This window comes from Colius striatus, chromosome 12 (assembly GCF_028858725.1).
Source record: "Colius striatus isolate bColStr4 chromosome 12, bColStr4.1.hap1, whole genome shotgun sequence".
Classification (NCBI taxonomy): domain Eukaryota; kingdom Metazoa; phylum Chordata; class Aves; order Coliiformes; family Coliidae; genus Colius; species Colius striatus.
The window spans coordinates 22,922,104-22,948,634 of NC_084770.1; the positions used below are offsets into that span (position 1 = coordinate 22,922,104).

At 48.7% G+C, this 26,531-nt stretch overlaps 1 protein-coding gene across 1 annotated transcript in view; it reads right to left on the reverse strand.

Annotated features, from left to right (window-relative positions):
• Window positions 1–8,857: 8,857 nt before the first annotated feature.
• The window catches only part of GMPS (guanine monophosphate synthase), a 28,849-nt gene continuing 11,175 nt past the window's right edge, over window positions 8,858–26,531 (reverse strand). The window contains exons 6-16 of the mRNA XM_062005829.1: window positions 24,923–25,116; window positions 24,442–24,607; window positions 22,875–23,026; window positions 22,250–22,423; window positions 20,882–20,987; window positions 19,355–19,470; window positions 18,305–18,430; window positions 17,128–17,243; window positions 15,378–15,508; window positions 13,538–13,710; window positions 8,858–12,068 (exon numbers count right to left, since the gene is read on the reverse strand). Coding sequence (XP_061861813.1) covers window positions 11,967–12,068; window positions 13,538–13,710; window positions 15,378–15,508; window positions 17,128–17,243; window positions 18,305–18,430; window positions 19,355–19,470; window positions 20,882–20,987; window positions 22,250–22,423; window positions 22,875–23,026; window positions 24,442–24,607; window positions 24,923–25,116 — 1,556 coding nt within the window. The 3' untranslated portion in view covers window positions 8,858–11,966. The remainder of the gene's footprint in view (window positions 12,069–13,537; window positions 13,711–15,377; window positions 15,509–17,127; window positions 17,244–18,304; window positions 18,431–19,354; window positions 19,471–20,881; window positions 20,988–22,249; window positions 22,424–22,874; window positions 23,027–24,441; window positions 24,608–24,922; window positions 25,117–26,531) is intronic.

The window sequence follows — 26,531 nt, forward strand, 5'->3', positions numbered from 1 at the left end:
ACGGAGATTATAGCACTAGTCACAGCAGCCACTTTAGGAGCACAAACATAGCCTTGTTTGGAGAGAGAGGCAGGCAAAGAGGAAAAAAGCCCTCTAAAGACAAGCAGGATTTTAAAGCCCTTGCGTGGAAAAGAAGAGTAATCACCCGTGTGCCCTGCCTGTGCGGCACCTGCACAGGGATGGGGTCTGCACAAAGAGCTCCACAGCACCAGGGAACAGAGAGCTCTGGAGGTCTGACCCCCTCTCCCACCCCAACACGTCTGTCACCAGCTCTACAGGAGTTTTCCCACCCAAGCCTTGCAGATCCCGAGGCTGGAGCCTCCCTGACGCTCCAGGCAGCCTCTTCCCAGCCACACCACCCTCTGCTGCAAAAGCCTTTCCCAAGGCTCCCAAGCTGCAGCCCGTGTCCCTTGTCTCATCACTGCCTGCCACTGCCCAGGAGTGTTCAGATCCACCACCTTCCCCCTCTGGCCATTCCCAGGCTGTGGTTGGGTGCCTTCTCTGCTAGCTGGGACCAGCCTTGGCTCTCACCACCCTTCCTGGACCTGGATCCCTCTGGCCACCCAGGCAGCTTCTGCCAGGTGCCCCTGAGCCTTTGGCAACCCCGGGGCCTCCCGAGCCAGGCAGGGTCCTGGCAGGTCTGTCTGCTGGCATGGGGATGGCCCCACTCACAGCAGCAGCAGCACTTCGCAGCTCACCGTGCTGCAGCATGTGGCTGCAGTAAAAGAAAGCCTCTTTTTAGGTGCTTTTTCAGAAAGCAATTCCACTCCCTTTCTGAAGAAGTGCTGTAAGATTTACCTGCCACAGAAACTGACGTTATCCAGCCCACTGAGCAGAGGTGTCACTAAAACATCCTCTGGAAATTTGTTTAAAACGCTAAAAATTTGAGCTGTTAACAAACCCTGGTTCTGTGCCTGCTCCAAACCATTTGTCCTTAAGTTTTCTAGCACTTCCCAAAAAGGAAAAGGTTTCCAGCAACTCCAGAAGCCTTTAAATCAACCCTGAGCAGCTGGAGGAATATTTGTTTTACAGAGATGTCCTCTCAAGCCTTGTAAGATCCTTCGAGCCCTTTCCCTTGGAAGCTGGCTAACAGAAGTAAAATCAAGCTATCATTTCCTTAACTACAGAAACATCCCATTGTTACCCTTGAAAGGTATCAGTCACCTTAAAAGTAAACTAAATTAAAGCAGCTGCTGACGATTTGTTCCTCTCTGAAAGGAGCATTGTTGGTGGCTCAACAGGCTATTGTGAGGGGCCCTGTTCCTGTGTCTCCTTTAGGCAGGTAACGCCATCGGATATTGTCTGGGGGGTGATTATATATTCTGGCAGGTAAGGAGACCCTGGCTCACCACATAAAAAATGCAGACAGATTGCTTTCCTGAGAGCAAAGTGAGACAGATGCCTTTAAATATTGATATCCCATTTCTGTGGCTGTTACTGCAACACCAGCCTCTTCCTCAGCAGCTCACCCAGACCCCCACGTGCCTCAAATCCTCTCCCACTCAGGTGCCAACAGACCCTCGTGAATACTGCCAGGCTGAGGCTCCTCAGCCCTTACAGTATTTCCCAGAGCAGGGCTGCTGATGAATCACTAACCAGCTTCCCATGAGCTCCTCTCCTGCAGGGAAAGAGAGGAGAAGGCAGCGCCGAGGGGACGCCTCACCCCACACTCACCCCGGGGTGCAGGACCTGGGGAGTACGGTGCTGCACTGAATGAACCTTCAAACTGATCCCTGCCTGGGGCTGGGGGCACCTCCTGCCTTTGGTATTGCTTTTCTAGGCAGCCAAGAGGTGAAGTCACAAGCAGTTCTGATTTAACCATGTATTGCTAACTTATATGTTGTATAAATGTAAAGAAACATGTTTAGGAGCTCTGGACTTGCAGCTTATTACAACTTATCAATACCCTTGCTTCAGGCTTTGGAAATGTCTATTGCTCTTCTGAAAAGACTTGATAACATTTGATTTGTGTTCCAGCTGTTGTCCCTAGAGCCAGACACAGGACACAGAAAGCCTTCCCTGTGCTGCTCCCCGCAGAAGCCCCCAGCCTGCCGGTGGGTTAATCCCTCCGCTGCCGAGCCTAATTCCCCTCACTTATCTGTATTAAATGCACAATCCCGAGCTGTCTGCAACCAAGGGAGGTTACAGCAATGAGAGGCAGTGCAGAGGGACAGAACAGCCCTTAAAAACCCCAAACAGCACCGTGTGTTTCACCAGTTTTATAGCAGAATGCTCAACCTGTCCTCGCTGCCCCTCTGGCTCAGACACCCGTTTACTCAAACCCCCTGTTTAGAAAAGAGAAGCATCTAAAAGCCTCCAGTAGCTGCTTTGTGCTCTGGAGAGCATTAGGTTCCCGTGATGAATTAGTAGTGTGTGTTTTTAAAGGGTTTGTCTAAAAATCCCTGAAGCAGTTTTCTCTCAGGATGTGCTGTTTCAGTTAACCCTGGCTGCTGCCCAACAAAGATGTGCTGCTCCTCTTAAATCTGTGTACTGGCCAACAAGTGCCTCACACCATTATGCAACCAAAGTCTTTCCTCATCACCTTCACCACACATTTCCCTCTGTGTCATTCCAAACTAAAGGAAATGCAGGAAACCAATTCTGACCCAACAATTCTACTAAAACTCATTTAACACTCATCCACTTTCAAAACAACCTTAAAACCCACCCTGGCTCTGCAGATTCCCCAGTAGCCTCTTCATGAGCTAAAAGCTGAATGTGTATAGTCACTCCCAATCTATTTGCATACACAGACATAGCTCATCTCAAGCAGGACAAATTAGCAGCAGCTAATAACCTGGATGGTCCTATTTAGAGCTTTTTAAGCAGAATAAGTGCCAGCCTTCCTCAGGCCCAGAGTGAGCTGGAAAATATCTGCAAGTGATATCTAAGTAAACGTATAGATTTCATCCCATAGGAGCACAGTCCTTTTCAAATGCACGATCCAATTAGCAAGAGCCTAACTGATAGCCTTCAGGCTAACAGCAGCCTGTGCCACGCTGGCTTCTGCTTACCCTGGTTGAAACCCCATCAGGGAAAGATTCATTAAGGTACTTAATTGGTTTTAAGTGGTTCACTCTGCTCTGGCGGCATTTAAATGTGGTGACTTACCAATAGCACACAACCAGGCACAGCCTTGACTGCCTCCCACCCTGCTACTTGGCCAGGCAGGGCTGGAAACCAGGGACATCCTCAGTCTGTGCTTCCCTGAGGGATGCCCACCAGCATCCTCAGTCTGTGCTTCCCTGGGGGATATCTACCAGCATCCTCAGTCTGTGCTTCCCTGAGGGATGCCCCCCAGCATCCTCAGTCTGTGCTTCCCTGGGGGATGCCCACCAGCATCCTCAGTCTGTGCTTCCCTGGGGGATATCCACCAGCATCCTCAGTCTGTGCTTCCCTGGGAGATGCCCACCAGCATCCTCAGTCTGTGCTTCCCTGGGGGATATCCACCAGCATCCTCAGTCTGTGCTTCCCTGGGAGATGCCCACCAGCATCCTCAGTCTGTGCTTCCCTGGGGGATATCCACCAGCATCCTCAGTCTGTGCTTCCCTGGGGGATGCCCACCAGCATCCTCAGTCTGTGCTTCCCTGGGGGATATCTACCAGCATCCTCAGTCTGTGCTTCCCTGAGGGATGCCCACCAGCATCCTCAGTCTGTGCTTCCCTGGGGGATGCCCACCAGCATCCTCAGTCTGTGCTTCCCTGGGGGATATCCACCAGCATCCTCAGTCTGTGCTTCCCTGAGGGATGCCCACCAGCATCCTCAGTCTGTGCTTCCCTGAGGGATGCCCACCAGCATCCTCAGTCTGTGCTTCCTTGAGGGATGCCCACCAGCATCCTCAGTCTGTGCTTCCCTGAGGGATGCCCACCAGCATCCTCAGTCTGTGCTTCCCTGGGGGATATCCACCAGCATCCTCAGTCTGTGCTTCCCTGGGGGATGCCCACCAGCATCCTCAGTCTGTGCTTCCCTGAGGGATGCCCCCCAGCATCCTCAGTCTGTGCTTCCCTGGGGGATATCCACCAGCATCCTCAGTCTGTGCTTCCCTGAGGGATGCCCACCAGCATCCTCAGTCTGTGCTTCCCTGAGGGATGCCCACCAGCATCCTCAGTCTGTGCTTCCCTGAGGGATGCCCACCAGCATCCTCAGTCTGTGCTTCCCTGGGGGATATCCACCAGCATCCTCAGTCTGTGCTTCCCTGAGGCAGGCCAAGGGATGCCCAGCAGTGTCCTCAGTAATACACCCAGCAGTTCCCTTCCTGATCCACCTTCACATTTCCTTCACTTCTGGCAGTGCAACCACAGCCATTGCTGCGTGATGGTCAGTGCTCCTGTTCCTGAATGCGAGGGGAAGGATCCCAAATCAGCCATTTCAGTGTGCTTCCAGATAAAGGCAAGCTCTCCAGAAAGCCCAGCGTGGCAAGTCAGGCATTCCCTGCTGTTGGCATTTTCTTGGAATAAGTTGGAGAGGGATCTGGCATCCTGTCAGCCCTCCCAGGATGGAAGAGCAGCCTTCCCCCTGCTCATTCCTCCACACATGGCAGGCACAACCTGGGAAACAAAGAACAGCTTCAAAGTGGTGTTTAAAAACCATGATGTACCTGTATCAGGTTTCACTGGGGTTTTGAAACCATGCCTTGGTGCTCTGGCTCCCCAGCCATTATAACCATTGAGGTTATCCTCCTAAACTCCTAAATAAGCAGCACAGGGAGACCAGGGCCCTCGTGGCTGCTGGAGAGCAGCCAACAAGGGTGTGAAATACACTGAGAGAGTTGCCTCCCCCCCAGCCTCTCACCCATGAGGAGCGCTGGATGGGCACCACCTCCAACAGAGAGAGGGGCATCTGAGGGGGAAATGGAGGGAAAGGGCTGCATCTCAGGCATTAATGGGAGACTCAGAGTCAGATGTACCTGGATACTTCAGGTTTGAAGGAGAAATCTCATCATCCAATACACTATAAATCAATGTTAACATATTTCCACCAGCCTTGTCCTGGCAGGGAGCACAAAAGCATCCGATCCCTTGGCTGGTGGGAGAGCCCTGAGTTTCAACACCCTCCTCCCGCTCCAGAAGCAGACCATTAAACCATGGCTGGTATTTCCGTTTCTCAGACCTGCTGGGAAATTTTCCCTGACACTTGGGGGAACCAGCCATGAACTTTGATGTATTGCAGTTGTGACCAGCTCACTTCCAGGCTTTGGTACTGCACTGAAAGCGGGGTTTGGATGCGGCTGGAGGCACAGCCCGGCTACTCAAAGCCACTAGCAAAGAGCTGAGAGATGCTCTGGCCATGTGGCTTCCTGAGCTGGGGCAAAGGGCAGCAGACACAGGCTTCTGGGGAGCTCCCAGTTCACCAAAGCGTTTTCACAAGCACGTGATTTCTGTGGCACCCGCTACAATCACACCTGCCCAAAGGACAAACTTCCCACAGGATGGTAAATGTTATTGTAAGGGGCTGAGTTACATAACAAATGCTCTCCCAGCCCCTTGCAGCTGGCAGACACAGTGCTGTCAGCCAGCAGAGACACAGTGCTGTCAGTCAGTCAGTCAGTAGAGGTGGCTGTCAGGCACCGGCTGCCTGCGGGTTCCCTCGGCTGCACAGGGATAGCAGCTCCAGCCCTGCAGACAGGCAGATATCAGAGCAGCCCTCACCCCCAAGCCCAGTGCTGTGGCCTATTCCTGCCCACTGGCTGGCCAGCACAGGAGGACCCGTGAGCTCAGCCCACCTGTGGGCAGGTACAGCCCACTGCACTTTGCTGCCGGAGTGCTGCCCTGCACCGTGCAGATTTCTCACACCTGATGGAATGAGCACTGCAATTACAAGTGGCAGAGGGGGAAAAGTGCTGCATGTCCTCAGGACACGGAGGTGGAGCGGCTGCCTGTTGCAGCATACTCCATAAATGCCAGAGACAGCTCTTTGGAAAGCTCCCAGCTGCCTCCGTGACGGGCCTAGGGGAGCTGGGCAGCTCAGAGTCACAGGATCACATTCAGCTTCAAGTGACTCAATCTGCTGAAATTAAAAAACCTGAAGTGAAAGCAGGCTTTCTGCAGCCTTTTATCTTCTCCAGTAATTGTGAGCTGTAATCTTGGAGCCAAATACCAGTCCTATCACACCCAAGCAAAAAGAAAGCTTCCAGGGTATGTTAATTAACAGAGTCTTTTTCCCTTTGCGGAGGCTTCAGTGAGACTGTGGCTTTTCTGGGTTTGCAATTGAGCAACCCATGACTAGGAAGGGGAAGATTTTCCAAGGTCAAGGGGAATTTAGATGTTCAGACCTTTCTGGAAGCAAGTGGCTGCCCAGGGAAGGCAGGGAATGCCTGGCTCTGTCCTTGACACGTGCCCCAGCCTTTGAAGCCTGCCAATCCCCCCATTGTTCCGCTTCTGCTTTCAGACAGTGCAGGAAGGTGCAGAACCACCCACATTGATCTTTACTTTTCTGCATAAATTTCAGACAAAAAGGCTGATCTGCTTTAGTCAACAAGGTTTTGAGCAGCTAATTCCCTTCTGAGCAGCTTTAACGCTCCAAGGATGCATATAAAACTCCTCCTGGACAGGTCTGTGTGTTAAGGGCTGTGTTTGGTTTCCAGAGGTGGAGAGCCCCAGCTGTGGCTGTGAGATGGACTGGACGTGGGACACTGAGCTGCCACCTCCACCGGAGAGCCCCTGATGCTGCCGTGTAACCATGGCAATTAGCACTACAGAAGTGCCTAAACACAGGGCCACAAGGCACAAAGGATCGTCCTGAATCCAAACCCTGACTCAGCCACCTTCAAACCTGGTGTGTGTGGCCTCCAGTGCCCTGCAAAGCTCAGACACAGCACTGGCGCCAGCCCCGAGCCTGCCTGGAGCTCCAGGCAGACACCCCTCCAGAGCCCTCACAGGGCTGCAGTCATCAAGGAAACCTCTTTCCTTTTTCCTCTAAAACCCCACCAATTCTCACTGCATTCCCAAAATCCTGAGCAGCATCCCACCTCCACACCAAGAAACCCAGGTGGCTAGGCTAGCTCCAGGCAGATCAGACAAGAAAAGATAAGCTGGGCAATTACAGGTGACTTGTCCCACCTCACTTTGCCCAAACAATAAGAAAATTCACCCAGGGAGCAAAGTGGAACAGCAGCACTGAATCACCCTAAAGCAGACCCAAAGGGAATCGCTGCATGAGAATGTAAATCCTGGGCATGTCCCAGGATGACAGTCCTTGACAGCACACTCAATTATTCATGGCTGCTTTGAATTACTTCTTCCTCATTAGGGGAAGTGTGCACACAGGTAGATTGGCAAACAGCCTTTTCTGCAGTGGGACATGCACGTGGGGGACAGTCCCCAACCCTACCCTGCCACAGCCCCTCAGCTCTGTCACCCGCTGCTGAACACAAACTGTTGTGCTTTGATTAACATTTCTCTTAATTAACACATCAGCCAAATGGGATGTCCAAGAAGGTGAGACCTCAGAACATTCAAAAAAAAACTATTAAAAACAAACCAAAAAACCCACAAAAACTCAAATAGGATTTAACCAAAGCCATGAAACCAGGGGAAGCTCCAGTGTGACACAGAGGGGTTGTGGTTTAGGCTCACCCAGAACAAAGGACCACGATCACTCACTCCAACAGGACAGGGAACAGAAATGCCACCGAGGGCCTTTGGAAAACCCCCAAGGTCAGGGAGGGCTCAGCTGCCATTTGCAGTCCCAGGCAAAACAGATGAGACTGCTCCACCTGGGGAAGAAAACCAAAAACTCATTTAACCCACCGACAACCAAAGCACAACAAACATAAACCAGCAGAGAATGGCACAAGCACCATCAGCCCTTTCAGACCGCCTTTCCCCCCACCCTGCACTCTTCCCAGCCCCGAGCCCGCTGTGTTTACCTGCTCCCCTCAGGTGGGCTCCTCGCCATCGCCCTGCTCCAGGGGGCCCTCATGCCAGGCAGCCCCGCAGAGGCTGCTCTCGTGGCCGTTCATCCCCAGGCTGCAGCTTTGCAGGGGTGTCTGCAGCACACAGGTGCTCCAGCACAGCCTGTGCCGTGGCCGCCTCCTCACACCCTCTGGGCACCATCACCCCCTCAGGCCCCAGAGCTGTGGGTGACGCTCAGCCCTGCCAGTGTCCTTCACGGGTGCAGGGGCACAGCTGCTGAGGGGGTCTCCGGTCCGACTCTCCTCCTTCCTCGCTCCTTCTCTGCTGTGGAGGCCGCACGGTCGCCTCTATCTTGTCTCATCCTTCTGCTCCCTCCTCAGGTGCAGATTCTGCTTCTTCAACAGCGCTGGCAGAGGCACCAGCTTGTCCGGGCCAGGCTGGAGGCAGGGCCCCCTCACAGCTGGATGAGGCTTCCAGAACTGCACAGAGCCAGTAGCACTGCTGGGCCTGCTGCTGGGAACTGGGAGGGCAGACCTGGAGCATCCCTCCTCCCCTCAACCCTGGGCTCCCAACGTGACTGCCTGGAGCAGGGCACTCTGCCTAACGAAAAGCTACAAGCTGAAGGAAGTCACAGTGTCTTTAGAGGGAAGGCCCATTACAGAGCAGCCTGACTCTGCTGTCTCCAAGAATAACTGGGGAGAAGACATCTGAGCTAGGGGGCTGTGAAACAGACACCTCTGAGATGACATTGGTGCTAGAAACCAGCTGTTTCTTCTGAGATGTAAATTCAGCAACAGATGACCCACAATCACTTCATTCTAGAGCAGCCCAGGCCCGTTGCTGAGGGGTAAGGATTGCTACACACTCGTCCTCAGAGGGTAGCAGGAAATTCCTCCCTTCAGCGGGACAGCCCTCAGGGTTACCCTCTGGATCTGAGTGAGAGTCACCCGCTGCCATAGATACGAGTAGCATCGTTCTGGGTGAAAAAGCAATGCACACCAATGTTCAAACATAATCTTTTTATTTGTGGATAAAAATTAAGGCTCACAGTACTTTATCATTTCACAAGCAGAAAAATGTTAAAAATCGAGAACGACGGGGAATGCCCCCAATACAAATTCCTCTAACTGCTGACATGTTTTACTGAAGACTCCAGGTGAACATTGTACAGGGCAGCTACAGTTATTACTTTGTAAACTAGGTGCTAAATATGTTTGTTTCTTTAAGAAATGTGAACAGAGCATTACATTTCTCTCCACTTCTGGCTGTCCGATACACATGGATTCCGTAACAACACTCAAGAGCTGCTGGGACGATAACACCAACCTTCCTAAGAACAACCCACCACGCCTACGATGCATGGCACAGGTGTCAGAGGGGGAAGAGAGCTGCAGGTCACCAACTTCGTTCCAGTAAGACATTTGGATTCTAGTGCAATAGCTTATGCCTAAAATGTTCAATATTCAACTTCCTGGCTTAAAAAGAACCCGCCCCCCCCCCAACTCACCCCAAAGCAAAGTATGTTCCTGCAGAGCACAGGGATTCTCTCAAGCTCCGTTTCGCCACGGACACAAAAGCAACCCAGGTGATGGAAGGATGGAAGCAGCATATGGCAAAGGTCAGCATACGTGTGGCGTGCAGGCAAACATCATGCCCGCAGTGAAGATGCAGCTCCAAGGTGGACTCCTGAGCATGCAACGTGCAGCGAGTCACAGATTTGTGGTGCAGGGCACGATGGCCGCTGCAACCCCCAACCCAACGGGCATCGCTGTCACCGTGCCGCTCCTCTCGCGAGCTCCACACTAACTGCAGGGCTACACTCTGCAGAGCTTGTCACAGAGACCACCTCAGTGTCTCAGTCAGACATGAGAAAGCTCGGGGTTTAAGAGGTGCTCTGTATTCTCTGCATTACTTCTTAGTAGTTCCTTCTCTTTTGCTTATTTGCTGTCAAGGCAACACAACCTGGTGGTGGCAGCAGCAAGAGCAAATCTACATAGAAGCAGCAACAACTGCTGTAGCATTCAAAGCTGAAGGATTTCTGCATCACACCAAAAAGATTCTCGCCACTGCAGCCATGAAAACAACTACCCTCAGCTTTTCTGACCAGAAGGTAAAATGCCCAGCAAGGCCATGATTTCATTAGGGAGCCTTCTGTGGAGAGATGCTATTGAAAGGGTTTCTTTTCCCCAGAATCCACGCTGGAACAGATTCTGACACAGCAAGCACCAATTTACCAACAGCTGCCAACAGCTGACCAACAGCTCCTACACACCACAGTCCAGCAAGGAAATACCGTTCTGTTCATCACGCAAAGCTCATGCAAAGGGCTCAAAGAGGTCACGACAGATGGGGGTCACAACTACTGCTCCCCCTCTTATAAAGGAGGCAGCTGAGCTATTGATCAGGACGAATATGCCCAGGCTGCAAAGCCTGCCAGAAGCAGGGCTGTGAGGGGCAGGCAGCACTCCTGACCCCAGATTCCACCAGCCACTGCTGCCCTCACACATGCCCCAGTCAGGTCCCCAGGGGCTCCAGAGCAGAGAGCTGGGCCACACCATCTCCTCCCAAGTGCAAAACCACCAGTCTGACACAGGCAAAAGCAGGAATCTGCACGTTGGCCATTTCCTGTTAGCAGAAATTAAACTGAATTTCCATAATGTGTAGGCAGCAAATGTAAGAACAGGAAAATGTGTGCAAGCAAGAGAACAAACACTTCCAACCATTGTTCCAGTTCATGAGTCTACACGAGGAGAAACAGAAACAGCCACAGCCATGAAATACTCCATGTTATTGAACAGCTTAAAGCAAGTATTTGGCTCCATAATACTATGGTGCTCTGGCAGCTGAATGAGCCACAGCTGCTTAAATGAAAAGGGAAAGAGGGATGAGCCCGGACACACTGTTTACGGTTCCACCAGCAAGATGCTCAGGTCAGAACTGAACTGTTGCGATCTCAGGACATGCTCAAAACTCTCAGGTGGATGGAAGTAGCTTTGCCTCAATACAGAAAAGCATGTGTGTCCAAAGTAACCATCTCTCAGATTATTGCTTACTGAACTACACAAACAGCAGACACGAATGACGGGAGGGGTCTGTACGGACTGGGTAAGTCACCGCTGGCACCATGACTCCACACTAACGACTACAATGGTCTCAAAGATCAAGCTAAGTACAGTACATACAAAAAATAAAACTCCTGTAAAAGCAAATGCATCGAAAGGAAACTGTTGCCAAGGGTCAGGAAAGCAGAGGGGCGGGAGGCTGTGAGGGGGCTGTGGTGCAGGCGCCGGGGGACAGACGTAGCACTCGCAGGTCTGGCAGCGCTGGTGCAGTGGCTTTCCAAACCACACTCCCCTTCTCCCACTTCTCTCAGCATCCCCAGAAGCACACACAGACCCCGCCCTGCCTGCAGTTAGCCGTATGCACACGTGCAGGAAGCGCATCCTAAAGCTCAGCTGGCGTATCCACGGCCATCACCAACGACCGAGTGATGCAAGAGGCAGCGAGAGCGGACAGACACACAGACAGAGGTCATTTCATCACATTTTACCATTGGTCTGCTGGAGCTCAACGTTACTGCTGTGGGCTCACAGGTCCGACACTACAGAGCAGGCTCAACAGCACCCAGCAGGTAACAGAGATCCCACAACTCAACAGCACCCACCGCTCCGTTTGGCAAAATATTTATTAGTAATCAATCTGTCCCAAAGCAGTTGGTCACAAAGAACTGGTGTCACGCTTCCAGGCTGCAACGATGCTTTCAGAAGTAGTAAATAAACTGTCTCTTTTTACACAGTGTACAAAACCAGAGACGCTGAAATGACAGTTAACAGTGAAACACAAGATAGGAAGGATGGGCAAGACAAAGGCGAAAGCAAGAGGGACTTGTCTGCGCACCGGCGCTGCTGCCGTGGGGATCTACCCGTACAAATCCTCAGCCCCACTTCCTTATTATCTCCAGCACAGATCTTAACTGCAGGCTTATGCTCCAGGAGAGGAATCTGATGCGATGTAGCAGCTCCAGTCACTCTTTCACAGTACTGCATGTCAACACTGGGAATGGTTTCTGATATGATTTAGACTGCACACAGTACTTCAATAGAAAAAAGTTAGTTACTCCCACTCCGTGGTTCCTGGTGGCTTTGATGTCAAGTCATACATCACCCGAGAAATGCCAGGAATCTTCTTAATCTCTGACACCATTTTTAACACAACCTACGGTAGAGGGAAAAACAGTGTCAGAAGAAACAGGTCTGATGAAAACTACCTGAGAGGAAGCTTAAAACAGGAACACTTTGTTCACACCGATTCTGTGACACACAAGAGAGAGAAAGTCTGCAGCTATTGCCACATTACCACCAACTAAGTAATAAAATCAACTGAAGCAAACCCCCTGGCTTCACCAGACCTGGAGTTACATTTGGCACTGACATGTTGAGCAGGAGACTTCCCTCTTCAGCTCCAGAGCTATTTGTTGAAAGTTCAGCAGGAACACGCACTGTTTTGTGTCACTATCCATCATTTTCTGACCCTCCTCAGGCCATCATCTCCAGCTGAACCAGAAAGCAACTGCCTCTCTCAAACACAGGGGACTGTAAAGGTAAAGAACCAAAGCAGAGCAGAGATGCCCAGAGGAAGGAGTTTCCATCCAGAGTCGCTCTCCAGAGCTGACAATCCACTCACATTAGCAAAAGTGTTCTAGATGAGAATTTGCTGATCCCTAGAAATCCAGCTTCCTTAAAACCCCCACCATTCACCACAAAGCCACTCAGGTGACCTGCTGTTCTGCAATGCAAGCACAAGTTAAACAATGCATTGCTCTCCATGGAAAAACACCAGAAAGTGTTCAAATGTATTTATTTTCCCCAGAAATAGAGGCATTTTCCACAGCCTCTACTACTGTGTCCCCACATTATCACCTACCCTTAGGGGGACCATTTACAGGAGGTTTTCAGCTGCTTGTGGGGTTTGTGGTGTTTGGTTGGGTTTTTTGTGGGCCTGTTTGGTTTCTGCTTTAAACTCAAGCTTCAAATGAATCCTCCTTTTATGTAATGGAATAGTCTACATGGTAATTTAGCTTTGAATCATTTCCTTTTGAAATGGAGAGGCTGCCCTAAAGCAGAAGGCTCCACTTACATATGATGACTAAGCAAGGCCTAGAATATGCTTTTAGAGTGTGTTTAAAAAAAAGAGGAAAGTCAATTCTGTTCTTCATCTCCACTGCACTGCCAGGGAGACAAAGTGCTTCAGACTGGATATGGATGTTTCCCAGCAAAGCATACCTGACCTTGACTCCTAAATCCTTTTAGTGACCTAAATAGAAAAGGGCACAGACAGATGTTAAACAGGAGGTTCCAAGTAAAGTCAGAAGTGGCAATCAAAGGCAATTCTGTAAGTCAGGATGTTTCCAATCACTAATGCAAAGCAATCAATCTCAAACTCCAGGAATGGCTGGGGTACTCATTTAACTCATGGTGTCTGCCAGCATCTCTTTTGCTACAGTTTTTTTCCCCTCAAACACCACTACATTCTTCTAATAAATACTATGAAAGACACAGAATCCTGCAGCAAAAATCAAAGCCAAGGCAAGCAATGGAGAGAGAGGGAATAAAGGCAAAATGAGGCATCTCCAGGACTAGTTGTGTAGTATTTGTGTCGAAAAGAAGCTCAAAATCCCATATTACCTCTTCTGGAACCTCGTTACCAGGAGTTGCTGCTATGCCAGTCATGAAATCACTTGTGATGAAGGTTCTGATGACCACAGATCTCTGACAGGAAGGCTGCTTCTGGAGGGGGTCCCGGTCGAAATGCAGCGGCGTCAGGATTATCGGCATCTGGCTAATTTTCCCGGCGTAACCTTCAGGAAGCAGCAGTGCAAAGTGCATTTGCTTGGTTTAAAGACACAAACGCGGCAGAAGCTTTACACAACTTCCCCCCATGTACTTCAGCCTATGACCCAGGAGATACATTTGGACCTTGTGGGATTTCTTCACTACTGCTGCCACCCTCCAGCAGAGCCCACTCCGTGGTGCATGCGCTGAAGCATACTGCAATTGCCACCTGAAGAGTTTGCAGGCATGCAGAACAAAGCCCCATCACCTCCCCATCCCTGCAATTCCCTAGGAATGCAGTTCAAGGTCTCCTTTCCTTCCCACATAGCACAGCCATAGGGTTTTATCTATCCTCATATCAAGCCAAATGAAGAGCCACCCGTAAGCATCTCTGACTTTGGCATGTTTAAGAGAAAGCTCTGAAGTGTCCCTGTTGCTGGTGGTGGGAAGGTAACTCCAGATAACCATCCCTCATTTTTGGCTTTTTTTTGAACCTATCTCCTCCTGAAAGCCACCACACAGACCCACTAACTCTCCTGTGCCCATGCTGCCCAGCTTTGGGGCTCAGGGCAGCCTGAAGAGCCCATCCCACAGCGACACAGGCTCTCACCCTCTCCTCTGCCTGCACAGGCACAGCAATGCAGGCTCTCACCCTCTCCTCTGCCTGCACAGGCACAGCAATGCAGGCTCTCACCCTCTCCTCTGCCTGCACAGGCACAGCAATGCAGGCTCTCACCCTATCCTCTGCCTGCACAGGCACAGCAACGCAGGCTCTCATCCTCTCCCTCTCATTTAGTGGAGTCTTTTGCACTAAATGATCACTCCAAGTCCTACTTTTGGGAGCGACTCATTCACACAAAGCCAAGTGTCACCAAAAGTCAGCGAGGCACAGCTACAGCTTTACAAACACAACTGACAGTGTTACCCTCAGCATCTCCAGGCTGGCTTTGGACAAATTATGGCAAGGCAGGCTTGCAAACAGAGGAGGTATCTTCAGACAGATCCTTTGTAACTCGATGTACACAACACAGGTGAGTCTGATGAACTGCTCCCCACACATCACATCTTCAAATGTAATGAAGGTGAAAGAAAAAGAGCCACTGAGGCTCAGAACACAGGGAACACAGGGTTTGCAGGATCACCACCAGCTAGCCCGAAGTGGTTTTGTTTACAAATACAGCTTTTACTTCAAGGCATATGGAACCACCACAGGTATGGGGCATCATCACCATCAGAAGCTTGGTATCTAGGTTCCCTTTTTTCCACTAATAAACAATCCCATGATTTACAAACTAAGCTGGGTTTCTTCACACAGTTTATTTACTTTGCCTGAGACCATCAGCAAAGAGAAGCCATTGGGTTAACTCTCAGCTGCTCGCAGTACTTTGTGCAGTAGTTCACTGCACTGAAGCACCACACACCTCTGAGCTCTGTGACATGTCAGAGGCAAGTTCTGATCCCCCCAAATCCCCTAAAATTAACTCTGCTAGCAGCAGGGGTACCATCTCCTATCCTTTAGCCATCAGCTTGAACACCTTTCAGAAAAGGCTCTCGCCTGTCATCCCATTAATTATTTGCAGCACTGGAGATAAGCAGCTTGCAGGTTTTGACAGCACCACTCTAACTACAACCCTTGGGTTTGCAGGGCTCTGAAAACGAGAGTCTAGTCCATGGGATGAGGCAAAGTACCTACCAGACTCCCTGAGGATATTGTGAGCCTCAAAATCAGCTTGACGTAAAGTGCTGAGGACTCCCGTGGTCAGGAAGGTGGGGGTGACATCCGTAGGAGGCTCTTTGACTGGGGGACCAAAGACATACACAACTCTGGAAAACAAACAGGACGGGAGGAAACCCACATTTTGTGTACATACAATAAATCAGATTGCCTACAGACTGCATCTTTAGTGTGGCACTGAGAAAGTCAAACTAGAGATAAGGAAAGCATAACATTTGATTTTGCTCCTCAGCTACTAACTAGAGCTTAATGTCAGCTCATGCACATGTTCTATAAACATGACATGCATGCTAGCTCTGGCAGTCAGATGGACTCATTTGTTTTGCTCTGCTAGGGACTGGCAACAGCCCCAGTGTTATTTATTCAAGAGAATAATCCTCTAAAAAACATTCTAAAAAGAAAAGTATCACCCCTGACATCAGAGTCAGTGAAAGTTCAGATCATCCACAGAAAGCTTACATGAAATCAGTGCTTACAGTTTCCATCTTCTCTCCTAATAGGAAACCACTAAAAACCCTTACTGTTAATGTGCCTTCAGCACAAGGCACTAACTCTGCCATTTACCAACCTAGGTAACAACATCTCTAATAAAATCTCTTCTGAATTCAAACCAGTTGTCCCAGCTTTTATCTTTTTCATGTCATTCACTGTGTTCTGTATGTTGCAGAACAAAAAGCCAAGTATAATCTTGTCTGACTGGCCCCACACGAGGATTTAGTACGACGTGGTCACACAAGTCGTTTGAGTTTGTACACACAAACCAAGAACATTTGTCTAAAATCCAAAGCAGAAAAATAGGAATACAGAATGTAAAGCTTGTGTCATTTGCAATACAAAGTCTGCAAGCAGAGCTGGGCAGCAGACCAACTATGTCAGTCCACTCCTTGAACTGCCAGGTTCAGTGTCCCTATAAACAGCATTGAAAACACACCCTGGTAGGGCAGAACTCCCGGAGATGTGGCACGTTCAGGAGGGCAGTATTATATCCAAAAGAGCTTAAAGAAGACAGCAATGCTGTAAATCCAGCACATGCAATCCTGACTCTGTGCCTTCTTTTGTATCCTCTGTGTTTAGTTTAAAGAAGTACCTTACAACTCCAGATCTCGCCTTGGAGAATAACACCTCTTTCTGTAGGTGTCACTGACGTGATAAAATTAACCTTTGCTACAGGCAATTACAAGCAGTTCTGTCAGGAAGCCTGCAGCCAAGGAGGATATGCACTCTGCAGATCTGATTTCATATCTAAGCAACTTCAGCTGCTAGAAAAATTATGGGACTGAGTAGCTAGAAAAATGCATATTCACAGGAGAGCTCCATTCAGGCTGCTGTGCCCAGCTTGGGAGCTCTCCTGTGTGCCACTAGATGCGACAGTGCCAAGTAAATCTTCTTTTTGCCACAAAGCAAGAAACCCAACTGCATGACACCACAACCCATCAGGAGGCTTGCAACCTTTCAGAAAAGATCCTGTTTGAGTTCCAGTGGGTATCATCTAAGCAAGTGCTCAAAGTAAATGAGAAGATGGGATCTCATTTTCTTTTCCAAGACAGCAATTCCAGAAGTAAACACGTTTTGATTTACTGTGCATTAGTAACCTGTGTGACACATCTGTCTGACACAAAAAACAGTCCTACCATACACAGTAGAATGTTTGTGCAGGCTAAACTTCCATTATTAAGTAGATGTCTAGAAATAAATTCAAAGTCTTTACCTGTTGATGTTGTGGCACATGCGTGGTATGAGCCTGGCAAGAAACATCAGAGACTCCCAGTGTGGGGCATCCTTGCTAGAGATCCCACAAACGTAGCTATAGGAACGACAGTCACCCTATAAATGCAAAACAAGGCATAACTGAGTGTCAGGGTTTGCTGCCAAAATCACTCACAGCACTTCCCTGTTTATCTTGGAGGTCATGGGGCCATGTTTTGTGCCACCGCTAAGGTGGTGAAATTGTTCAGAAGACACAGAGTGAGACATCAGACCCCTCGTGAGCTAACAAGGGTGTGCAAAAGGAAAGATTCAGAAGGGAAACATTCACACAAGGTGCCCAGAGAACAGGGATTTAGTTGTGCAGTGGTATTCTCATGACAGCAGCTGTGACAAAGCACAGAAACCTGCTGCTGCTGCTCACAACAGCAACAAAAGCTGAGTGCAAAGAGCTGCCAAGGCAATGCACAAGATGAAGCAGCTGATGATCAATTAAGAGGTGTCCCTCAATACTGGCAGTACAAGGGAAAGGTACTTTACAGCTACAACTGCTCGGTGAGGAAATCTTTCAAGTTACTGCACACAGCTTGAGGAGAATGCCAGCTCAGCATTTGTATTTGGTGTGTATTTCTGTCACCAACACACAGCCCACAGAAACAAGCAGGGCATTAGCAAGAGTGAAAGGAAACACCATGGCACTGCAGAGATTCATGTGTTCTTGTATCCTACACAGCCTGCATTGCTCTAGCTCCTCTCCTCCCCAGGATAAGGATCTGGTACAATCCAAGAACAGGAAAGAGCAACAAGCATGTTCAGATGTAGGATGCAGGGTTGGTTTTTTATAACCAACTTAAGTCTAAAACTCCTCAGACATAGAAGGAGCAACAGGGTTACAGCAGAGGTCTACAAGATTATGGAGTCAAGAAGAAACTGCCTCTAAGTGGCCAGCATGATTCAGCCTTAATGACATCCTCAAATACAGCCCCTGGCATTTACTCATCTATTCAGATCTCGACACCTCTGCACTACACCAGCACTGACAGTGAAAATAATACAGGTGTCACACTCACTCAAAGTTTACCTTCTTGGGTCAAGCCCTTTGTTTTCCATCTTAAAGCAGCAATTATGATGCCTCAGTGCAGCCTGCCATACTGCTAAGAAGTAGGTTTCAGAACATTTACCTGCACTCCCACAGTTTTGATGGGTAACAAAAAGGCATTCAGTGAATGTAGGCTTGTAATCTGCATCAGCTTCTCCTGGTCTTCTTCAGTTGTACACGCTTTGACCCTCTGCAGCAAAGTATGTGGCTGTGCAAGGATGCAGAAAAAGCAATTCTAATAAAGCCCCCAAGCATTCAAACAGAACTTAAACAATACAGATAAAATCCTGATGGAAGTAGTTGCTTGCTTACATTTAGCCCACACTTGCCCCTTCTCCCTTGGAACTATTCCAAAACCACCTGTCATTCAACATCTGAGCTTTAGCAAAAGTAGTTTTATTTGACTGGACTGAATGCAGTTTCAGCTGAGTTCTCCAAGCCCAGAGGCGAAGTTCTTTTCCTACACTCACTCCCTCACAAACTTCTGCTTCTCATTTCAGTTGTTTCTTTCAGATGCAGAACAAAGCAACACCCCATTAGGTCACACTACAGCTCAACATGTCTCCAAGGAAATTATCCCTTCAGCTTTTGGAAGTAATTTTGAACTTAGAACTTTGAGCAGGCCTCTGCTGACGACTTTCTTGCTCCATCCATTTTAGTTCAAGTGAGCTCACAGTAATCATGAAAGTCATAACAGTTACAGACTGAAAATGCAAACGTTATCAATGAAAAGCTTCGTGCTCTGTTTGGGGCATCTGGCAAGCACCAGTTCCTTGCTCCTGCACTTTCATTGAGACATTCAGTGACCATTAGGGCATGCAAATCTAGAAAGTTACAATTATTGCAGAGAGGGAGGGAAAAGTCTCCAGAAATTCTCATCTGCACAAAGTTTAACTGAAACAAATGTCCTGTTTGGGAGGTACACAAAGCTCCCATCCCCCAGAAACTGTTCAACACTTGCACTGGTCACTGTGCTGTACTGCATGGCTTCAAGGGAGCTGTAGTGGAATGCATTGCTCCTTAAATAGCACAGGCAAGTAGCTTTTAAACTTAGCAGCTTACACCTCACTGCAAGCCCCCACAGCAGGCTCACACTGCTGCTTGCAGGGACCAGAACCCATCAGGTTTTTACCTTCTTCACGCTCGCAGAAAAGTCTGCGACGATTTTCAAGATGTTGTTTGTTTCTGGAAAGTCTTTGCACACATAAGGTTCCTCAGCACATATCACTCTGATGGCCAGACCAGGACCTGCAATGCACAGTTGAGAAAACATTACAGGAAGTAACAGGAAAGCTGACTTTCATCTAAATATGTGGCAGCACCTGGAAGAGCAGGTCAGTTACTGGGCACGGCTTTGCTGTTGTACCTGCACTTCAATTTGCCTTAACAACCTACAGGCAAAAAACCCACAAGCAGTTTATCCTGGAACAGTACTTGTGCTTGGTACATTTAGGCACTATTTGCATACATCCTAAACTGGCTGGTTGTGTAAAGCAGCAGTTAGAGGTGATGAAACGCGGTGGATTGAAAGCCAGAGCAAGTGGAACCCCTCTCCTTCCCCTTGGTGTAGCAACTGGGATGAAGGAGTTGTTTACAATGTCTCTGCTGTTTAAAGACACCCGACAGCTATTTGGCCTTTCAGCTACCTCATACAAAAGCAGATGGAGTTTGCAGGGGGTGTCTGAGGGCAGCTTCTCACCCTGCCAGTGGTGCTGGTGCAGGAGCAGCACAGCCCACATGCTCTGCCAGCGACTGCTATGCCTTGTAGGACACCTCTGACACACACCGACACAGAAGCACAACCCCCTGAAAAGGACCTGGGCCTTGCTGTCTTATCTGCTGCTGTTATTTTCCATGTATTCGTTTTCCAAGCAGCAAATGCCCTTTCCAAAGGCAGGCAGACACTGGCCATTATTTGGGGTAAGACACATTTGACAGCTCAGGCGGCGTTCAGTCGCGCTTCACTGATAATTCTTGCTTTGGCTTATGCAACTAAGAAGAAACAAATAAGCTAACAGCAAGCTCAGTTACAAATCTTTTCCTTTAATCACTATACATAATGAAGCTGCTCTCAGAGGTTCTTTTTCAGGAAAAAGAAAACCATTCTGCTTAAGCAAAACTAATAAATCCCTCATTTCTTCCTCCTTAAAGGAGAGGTTTCATGCTCTAACAAATTTATTCTACAAGTTCAGGGGACTGGAGCATCTTTCTTATGAGGAAAAAGGCTGCAGGACCTGGGGCTGCTCAGCCTGGGGAAGGCTGAGGGGGGACCTCATCAACACTTTACAGGTACCTAAAGGTGGGTGTCAGGAGGATGTAGTGACATTTTCTGTAGTGTTCAGTGCCAGGACAAGGGGTGATGGGCACAAGCTGGAACACATGAAGTTTCACTGGCACAGGAGAAGAAACTCCTTTGGTGCTGAGGTGAGGGAGTCCTGGCCCAGGCTGCCCAGGGAGGCTCCTTCTTGGGAGATTTCCAACCCCACCTGAACACGTTCCTGTGTCCCCTGAGCGAGGGGAACCTGCTTGAGCAGGGGCTGGGCTGGAGCAGCTCTGCAGGACCCTTCCAGCTCCCATCATTCTATGATTCTAAGTATATCCTAACAATGTCACCATGACCCACAGCCCTTGCCCATGTAGCACAGACCAGCTCTCCTACCTGGGAAGGGATGCCTTGAAACCAGCTCTTCAGGCAGACCAAGCTCTCTGCCGAGCACTCGCACTTCATCTTTGTGAAAGTCTTTCAGCGGTTCTATTACTTTACCCTTAAAAAAAAAAAAAGCAGCAATTCACACTCCAGTTGACATATTCAAACAAAAAGCCTCAAATGTTTAGGTTATGGCAGTGAAGCTGGCCTGCTGCTCAAGGCATAGGCTGCCAACACTTGCATAAACACTGGAAAGTACATGTGAATGTGGGCCTTGTAGAAACAGTTGCGGGACAGAGGCTAACACAAGGAAGTTGTCACAAGTTCATGCCAGAAGTATCAACGGCTCAGTGCAGATCTAGCTCTAGGTGAAGCCTGTTTTAACTGCCTTCAGAAATGCAACCCTTTTTTTTCTTCCCTAGATGCTGAAACTCATCTAAAAGCCTGAGAAATACTTTGTAGGGTATTGGAAGTGTGGGTCAGTCACCTCTTTGTGACTTGTTAAATTGCCAATTGGCAAACAGCCTGTGTGCCACCAACATACTGCTGGCAGCTCATCTGTGTGCCACCAACATACTGCTGGCAGAAAGTTCATCTGTGTGCCACCAACATGGGGCAGAAGCTGTATTAGAACAGAAAGAACTCGTCCCTGGAGGTACCTGAAGGTACCTACACTTCAACTCCTTTTAACGTACCATTCTCACTCAAGAGAGAACACCATACCTGTGGTGCTGAATGTAACTAGAGGCTCAAGAGAAGGAGAACTTTGGGGTTTTGGCCCTCTCTCTCTCAACAAGAGCTGATCACCCTTTCACTAAAGCTCTGTCACTGGTCTGACCCAAATCCCTGATGTGCCAGACCTGGACTCTCGATGCCCAAAGGCTAAACACTGACCAGTGCTTGGAACAAAACACCACAGAGGGAACAGGTGATCTCTTACATTGTGAGTTCCATCTGAACCAGAACAGAGCTGCCTGAGAAGTCTTGAACTACTCTCCTGCTAAAGGCATTTGGTATTGCTCTGCTTCCCAGCTAGGACACAGGTTTGTCTTTAGGGTTAAAAAGTAGGAAACAGCTTTGACCTTGCAGTGGAGAACACCACTGCTCACACTGCATGAATCCACATTCAGTCTGTTGACACCTTCCTCAGCAACCAATGCTGGACAACACTCAAGCAGTTTTGACTACTCTGGGAATGCAGCAACTAGACAGAAGTGGAATCAATTGCAACATATGACAATAGAATCCAAAGGGCCCCATCAGAACAGGGCCTCGTAAACATGGGACAGTTATACCAGCAAAACAGAAGTTGTTATTTAATGCTCAGCCTCACACTCCTGAGACCCAGAGGGACACAGCAGGATCCTCATTTTCATTTACCTCTTCCCTTAACTTCCGAATGAGCTCTGTGTCATTGTGATGAGTTTTAATGACTTCAGCTTTGCCACTTGCAACAAGGGAAGCACTTTCAATGAGATCAGGTCTGAGGGTACCCTGAGCAAGAAAAACCTCTTCAGGTTTCAGGTTCATCTCTCCAATAACTTCATTGGCAATCTGTAAGGAGAGGAAAAAAAGGGTTCTAATCTACTTTCTGGTTGTCAGAGGTCTGAAGGAGGATAATGGATTGGGCAACAAATGCTACAGAGCTGCAAAGGCACAAACAAGCAAGACTTACTGGGACACTACCCCGCTGCTGAAACAGCCCCATCTTTTGTTGGGCAGGAAAGGAAAACAACACCTTCAGGCTACAGGAGTGCCACTGCCTGTTAAATGCTGCATTCTCCCTGCATCAGCACCACCAGCAGCTGACAGATGGAAAACGGCTCCTCTTCAGCAAAGCAACAGAAACAGGCCCCAGCTCACACTGCCCATCAGTTGGGTGAAAATCCAGCACACTGATGTCACTGCATCCACCACACTCTGAGGTGGGTGTATCTAGAGAGCAAGTAACTTCAAAACACCCTAAACCCCACCAATCCCAGGAACACACAGTCACCAACGTTACCTTCACAAAGGTGTCACCGATGATCTTCCTCTTTTCCTCAGGACTTGTCGTCATGTTTAAGGTCTTGCTGATTCTTTTCCGGGGAGTTCTGTCCTCGTCAGAGATGGGCAGAGTGGTGGTACCGTTATAGAACGAATGAGCTGCATTCACCACTGCAGGAAATCACAGGAGGTGTTTTGGCAAAGCCAGTGAAGATTTTTTTTTCCTTGCAACACCGCATGAAGAAGTTTCACTCTACTGCTTCAGAAAACAATCATTCACTGTATGCAACAGGGCCTGTTCAACACCTTGAGAATTAATTGTAACAAAGGCATTTGGTTGCTCTTATTAACCTATTCTAAGAGGGCAATTTTGGTCACATTATGAAGCTAGGCAGCCTGTGAAAGTTCAGTTCTTGCTTCTCCTCCTAGATTACAACTTACTTGCTTTACTTAAATAGTTTACAGGATGGAATTTCCCCAAGGCCCTTCTGCAACCAAAATGAAATGATGCACTATTTACTCATGGTACATTATGCCTCTTAATTTAGAGAGGCTCTCACTGCAGAGATCAGTTAGGGAGCTCTTTGCCATCTTTTATGAGCACTGAACTCCATGACCTACAGAAGGAGCATTTGCAGCAAAGGGATTCCCTCAGTTTGTCACTCTGGCAGCCTGCCAGAGCTTAGGTTTATTGGTCTGCAGAGTGCAAGGGTAAGACATAGATTTTCCACTAAAGGTGAAACTAATAAAACCAGATGTATGCAGAACAGAGCTTAAGGCTCTGCTGCATCAGGGCTTTGCAGCCCAATCTGCAGGATGCTGTTGTGAAAGCTGCCTGCACTGTTTCAGGCTGTCAGGCTGATGGAAAGCATTGCTCACCTAGTGCCATGCTTCCTGACCAAAACACAGCAGAATCGCTTGACAACAGTGTTTAGGCACAGCCCCAGGAACAGGCAGCTATTACTCATGAAGTAAACCAGAGGGGCAATATAAACCAGCTCTCACTGTTTGCCCAACTCAAACATACATCATTTGTCTTCCCTGACCTCCTCCTATGTCAGGAACCAAAACACTCCAACCTTCTCATCAGCCACGACAAGGCACCCTCTGCTCTCTCACAATGTCCTGCTTCCCAACAAGCTACTCCAAACCCAACTACAATGCACCTATTTAGAAGCCAGGAGAGGAAAAGCCTTGAAACAGTAATTTTGGCTTCAATAGCATTCATTCATCCAAATGAGCTCACAGCTGAAATCAAGCCCCAGCAGAGAGCTGTTCACCCCATCAGTAGGAAAGCGACCAAGGCACAGAGCCACTGCTTTCTGTGCCTCAACAGCAGAATGGGATGTCAGGAGCTGAGGGGATGGGTCAGCTCATTGCACACTCCAACCAAGTAAGTAAGGCTTGGATTTGAGGTCTGGAATTCTGTGAACAGGCCTGAGTGGTTCTGAATCAGCCCCCACGCTTCGGTAGGTGCAGCCTGAGAACAGCACAGGTCAACTCAAGCCACCACTAAATAAATGCCCATTTCAGGAGACTGGCCACGTCCCCAGTGGTGTCAGCCACACGTAACACAAGTGCAGTACCTTTCACTTGAATGCCAAGCTTTTTGAGTGCCTCCTCCACAGACTGGCTCTCTCTCTTGCGCATAAAGCCGTTGTCTATGTGCACAGCTATCACTTGGTCTCGGTTCAGAGCTCGGTTCAGGAGTGCAGTGCACACTGTGGAGTCCACACCACCACTGAGTAAAACCTAAGGATGAGGGAGGAGAAAAACCAGAGGAAAAAGCCACCAAAATTTGGTCAGCTGTCTACAGGGAAAGCCTTCCAAATAACTGAGGTACAGCTGTGAGTGTGAGAACAGAGTGCTGACCCCCAGGCAGTGATTTGGAAGAAGGCAAGGAGCTAAACAAGGTACTGACCCAACTGTGCAAGCCTTCCAAAACCTGTTTAACCCATTACCCCAACCATGGCAACTCTGCACCTTCCAAATTAACCCCATTCACCGTGTCAGTGTTCCCGTCAGGCTTCTGCAAAGAATCTTCCAGCTTCAATTCAAGCCACTTACCAGGACTTTTGATGAGCCCACTTTCTCTTTGATATCTTGGATGCACTGCAGTTCTCTGTTTTCCACGGTGAAGGTGCCACTGCAGCCCGCAATATCATACAGGAAATTCTTCAGGATCATTTTCCCATTCACTGTGAGGCTGACTTCAGGGTGGAACTGTGCTCCATACAGCTTTTTAGATTCATTTGCTATGCCTTCATTGGTGCAATGAGCGTGACAAAGGAAACCACACACAAAAGAAGCAGCAAAATGCATAGAAAGTCAGTGAAGCACACACTTGGGAGAGTGAGCTACTCTGCCACAACTTGGCACAAATCACCAACCAGAGCTAAAGCTTCTGGTTATGATTAGGAATAAGGGTGGTGTTACATACCCAGGACACACACTCCCTCCCAAACCAAGGAAAATGCTCAGATAGCCCAGGAGAACCATTGTGCAAATAGGAAATCAGGTTTTGTTCCTCACCACATGATGCCTCATACAATCCTGCAACCAAGGCAGGCTGACAGAGCTGCATCCACATAGACTGGGTTGTGCTGGTCGAGCAGTGCAGTTGCCCCTACCCAGGGCAGGGGTGAGCACTGCCACTCTCTTTGGCAGCCTCTGCAGGGTTACTTGGAGCAGATCCCAACACTGCACCTTGTCCCAGGCAGGTGGTGGTCAGGCTGGGATTTCAAAAAACAACAGTATGGAAGCTGCCCAATTCCACTGACCCACGCTGGACTCCCAGGGACGTTCTATCACTGTATTTTCGTTCTCTGCTGGCAGCCTGGCTACCACCTTACCAGCATTTCTCTGCTTGCTTAGGCACAAGGAATCACAGGGGTTTGTTAAGAGCCCATGGGAAACGGCACAAGAAAGCACTGTGGACAGAAAGGGTCCAACTCCATTTCTAAAGCCCCCATGAAGCAGGGTTCCAGACATCAGAGACACTGATTTAAGAGCAGAAACTCAAAGTCTTTTTTTCATGAAAGATTTTAAATAGGCCTGTAAGATCTCAAAGTATCCTCCTAAGTGGCTCAGCAAGCTTCAGAGCTCTCCCAGGCTCCCACCTCCTAGGAAAGAGACCCAAAGAGGCTGTTTGGCATCCAGTACCTGGAGGGGCTTTCAAAAACCAAGCTCTAAATGCCCCATTTTCCTGTGTGTAATGTTTGAAACACTGCTCTCGGTACCAACGTTGGTTTTGCTCAGTTGAACAGTTACACAACGATATTAAATACAATAACAAGTTAAGCTTTAATAATTAAACAGTGCTTGACTCGTATTGTTGCAGTGCAAAAGCCAAACAGGGCTTACACTGCACACTTCAGAACATCTGTTCCTCTCCCCAGCCTTCAGGGCACACCTACTCTGTTTCAAAGAGAAACACCTTGTGCACACTTGAAAAATAACATAAACTGTAAAAATAAAGCCCAATTTTCCTTCAGTCACCAATTTTAAGGCAAGACCATTCTCTGTCATGTCTACTTCTTTCTTTATTATCAGGACAGCACTGTGTGCAGGCAAATAGAAATGGTTAAAACCATTCTCTTATTTGGCAATTCAGTCATGGAAACAATCTGTTCCCATTTGGTTCTAACTGCTGCCTGCCATATTCTTTCCTTTCATG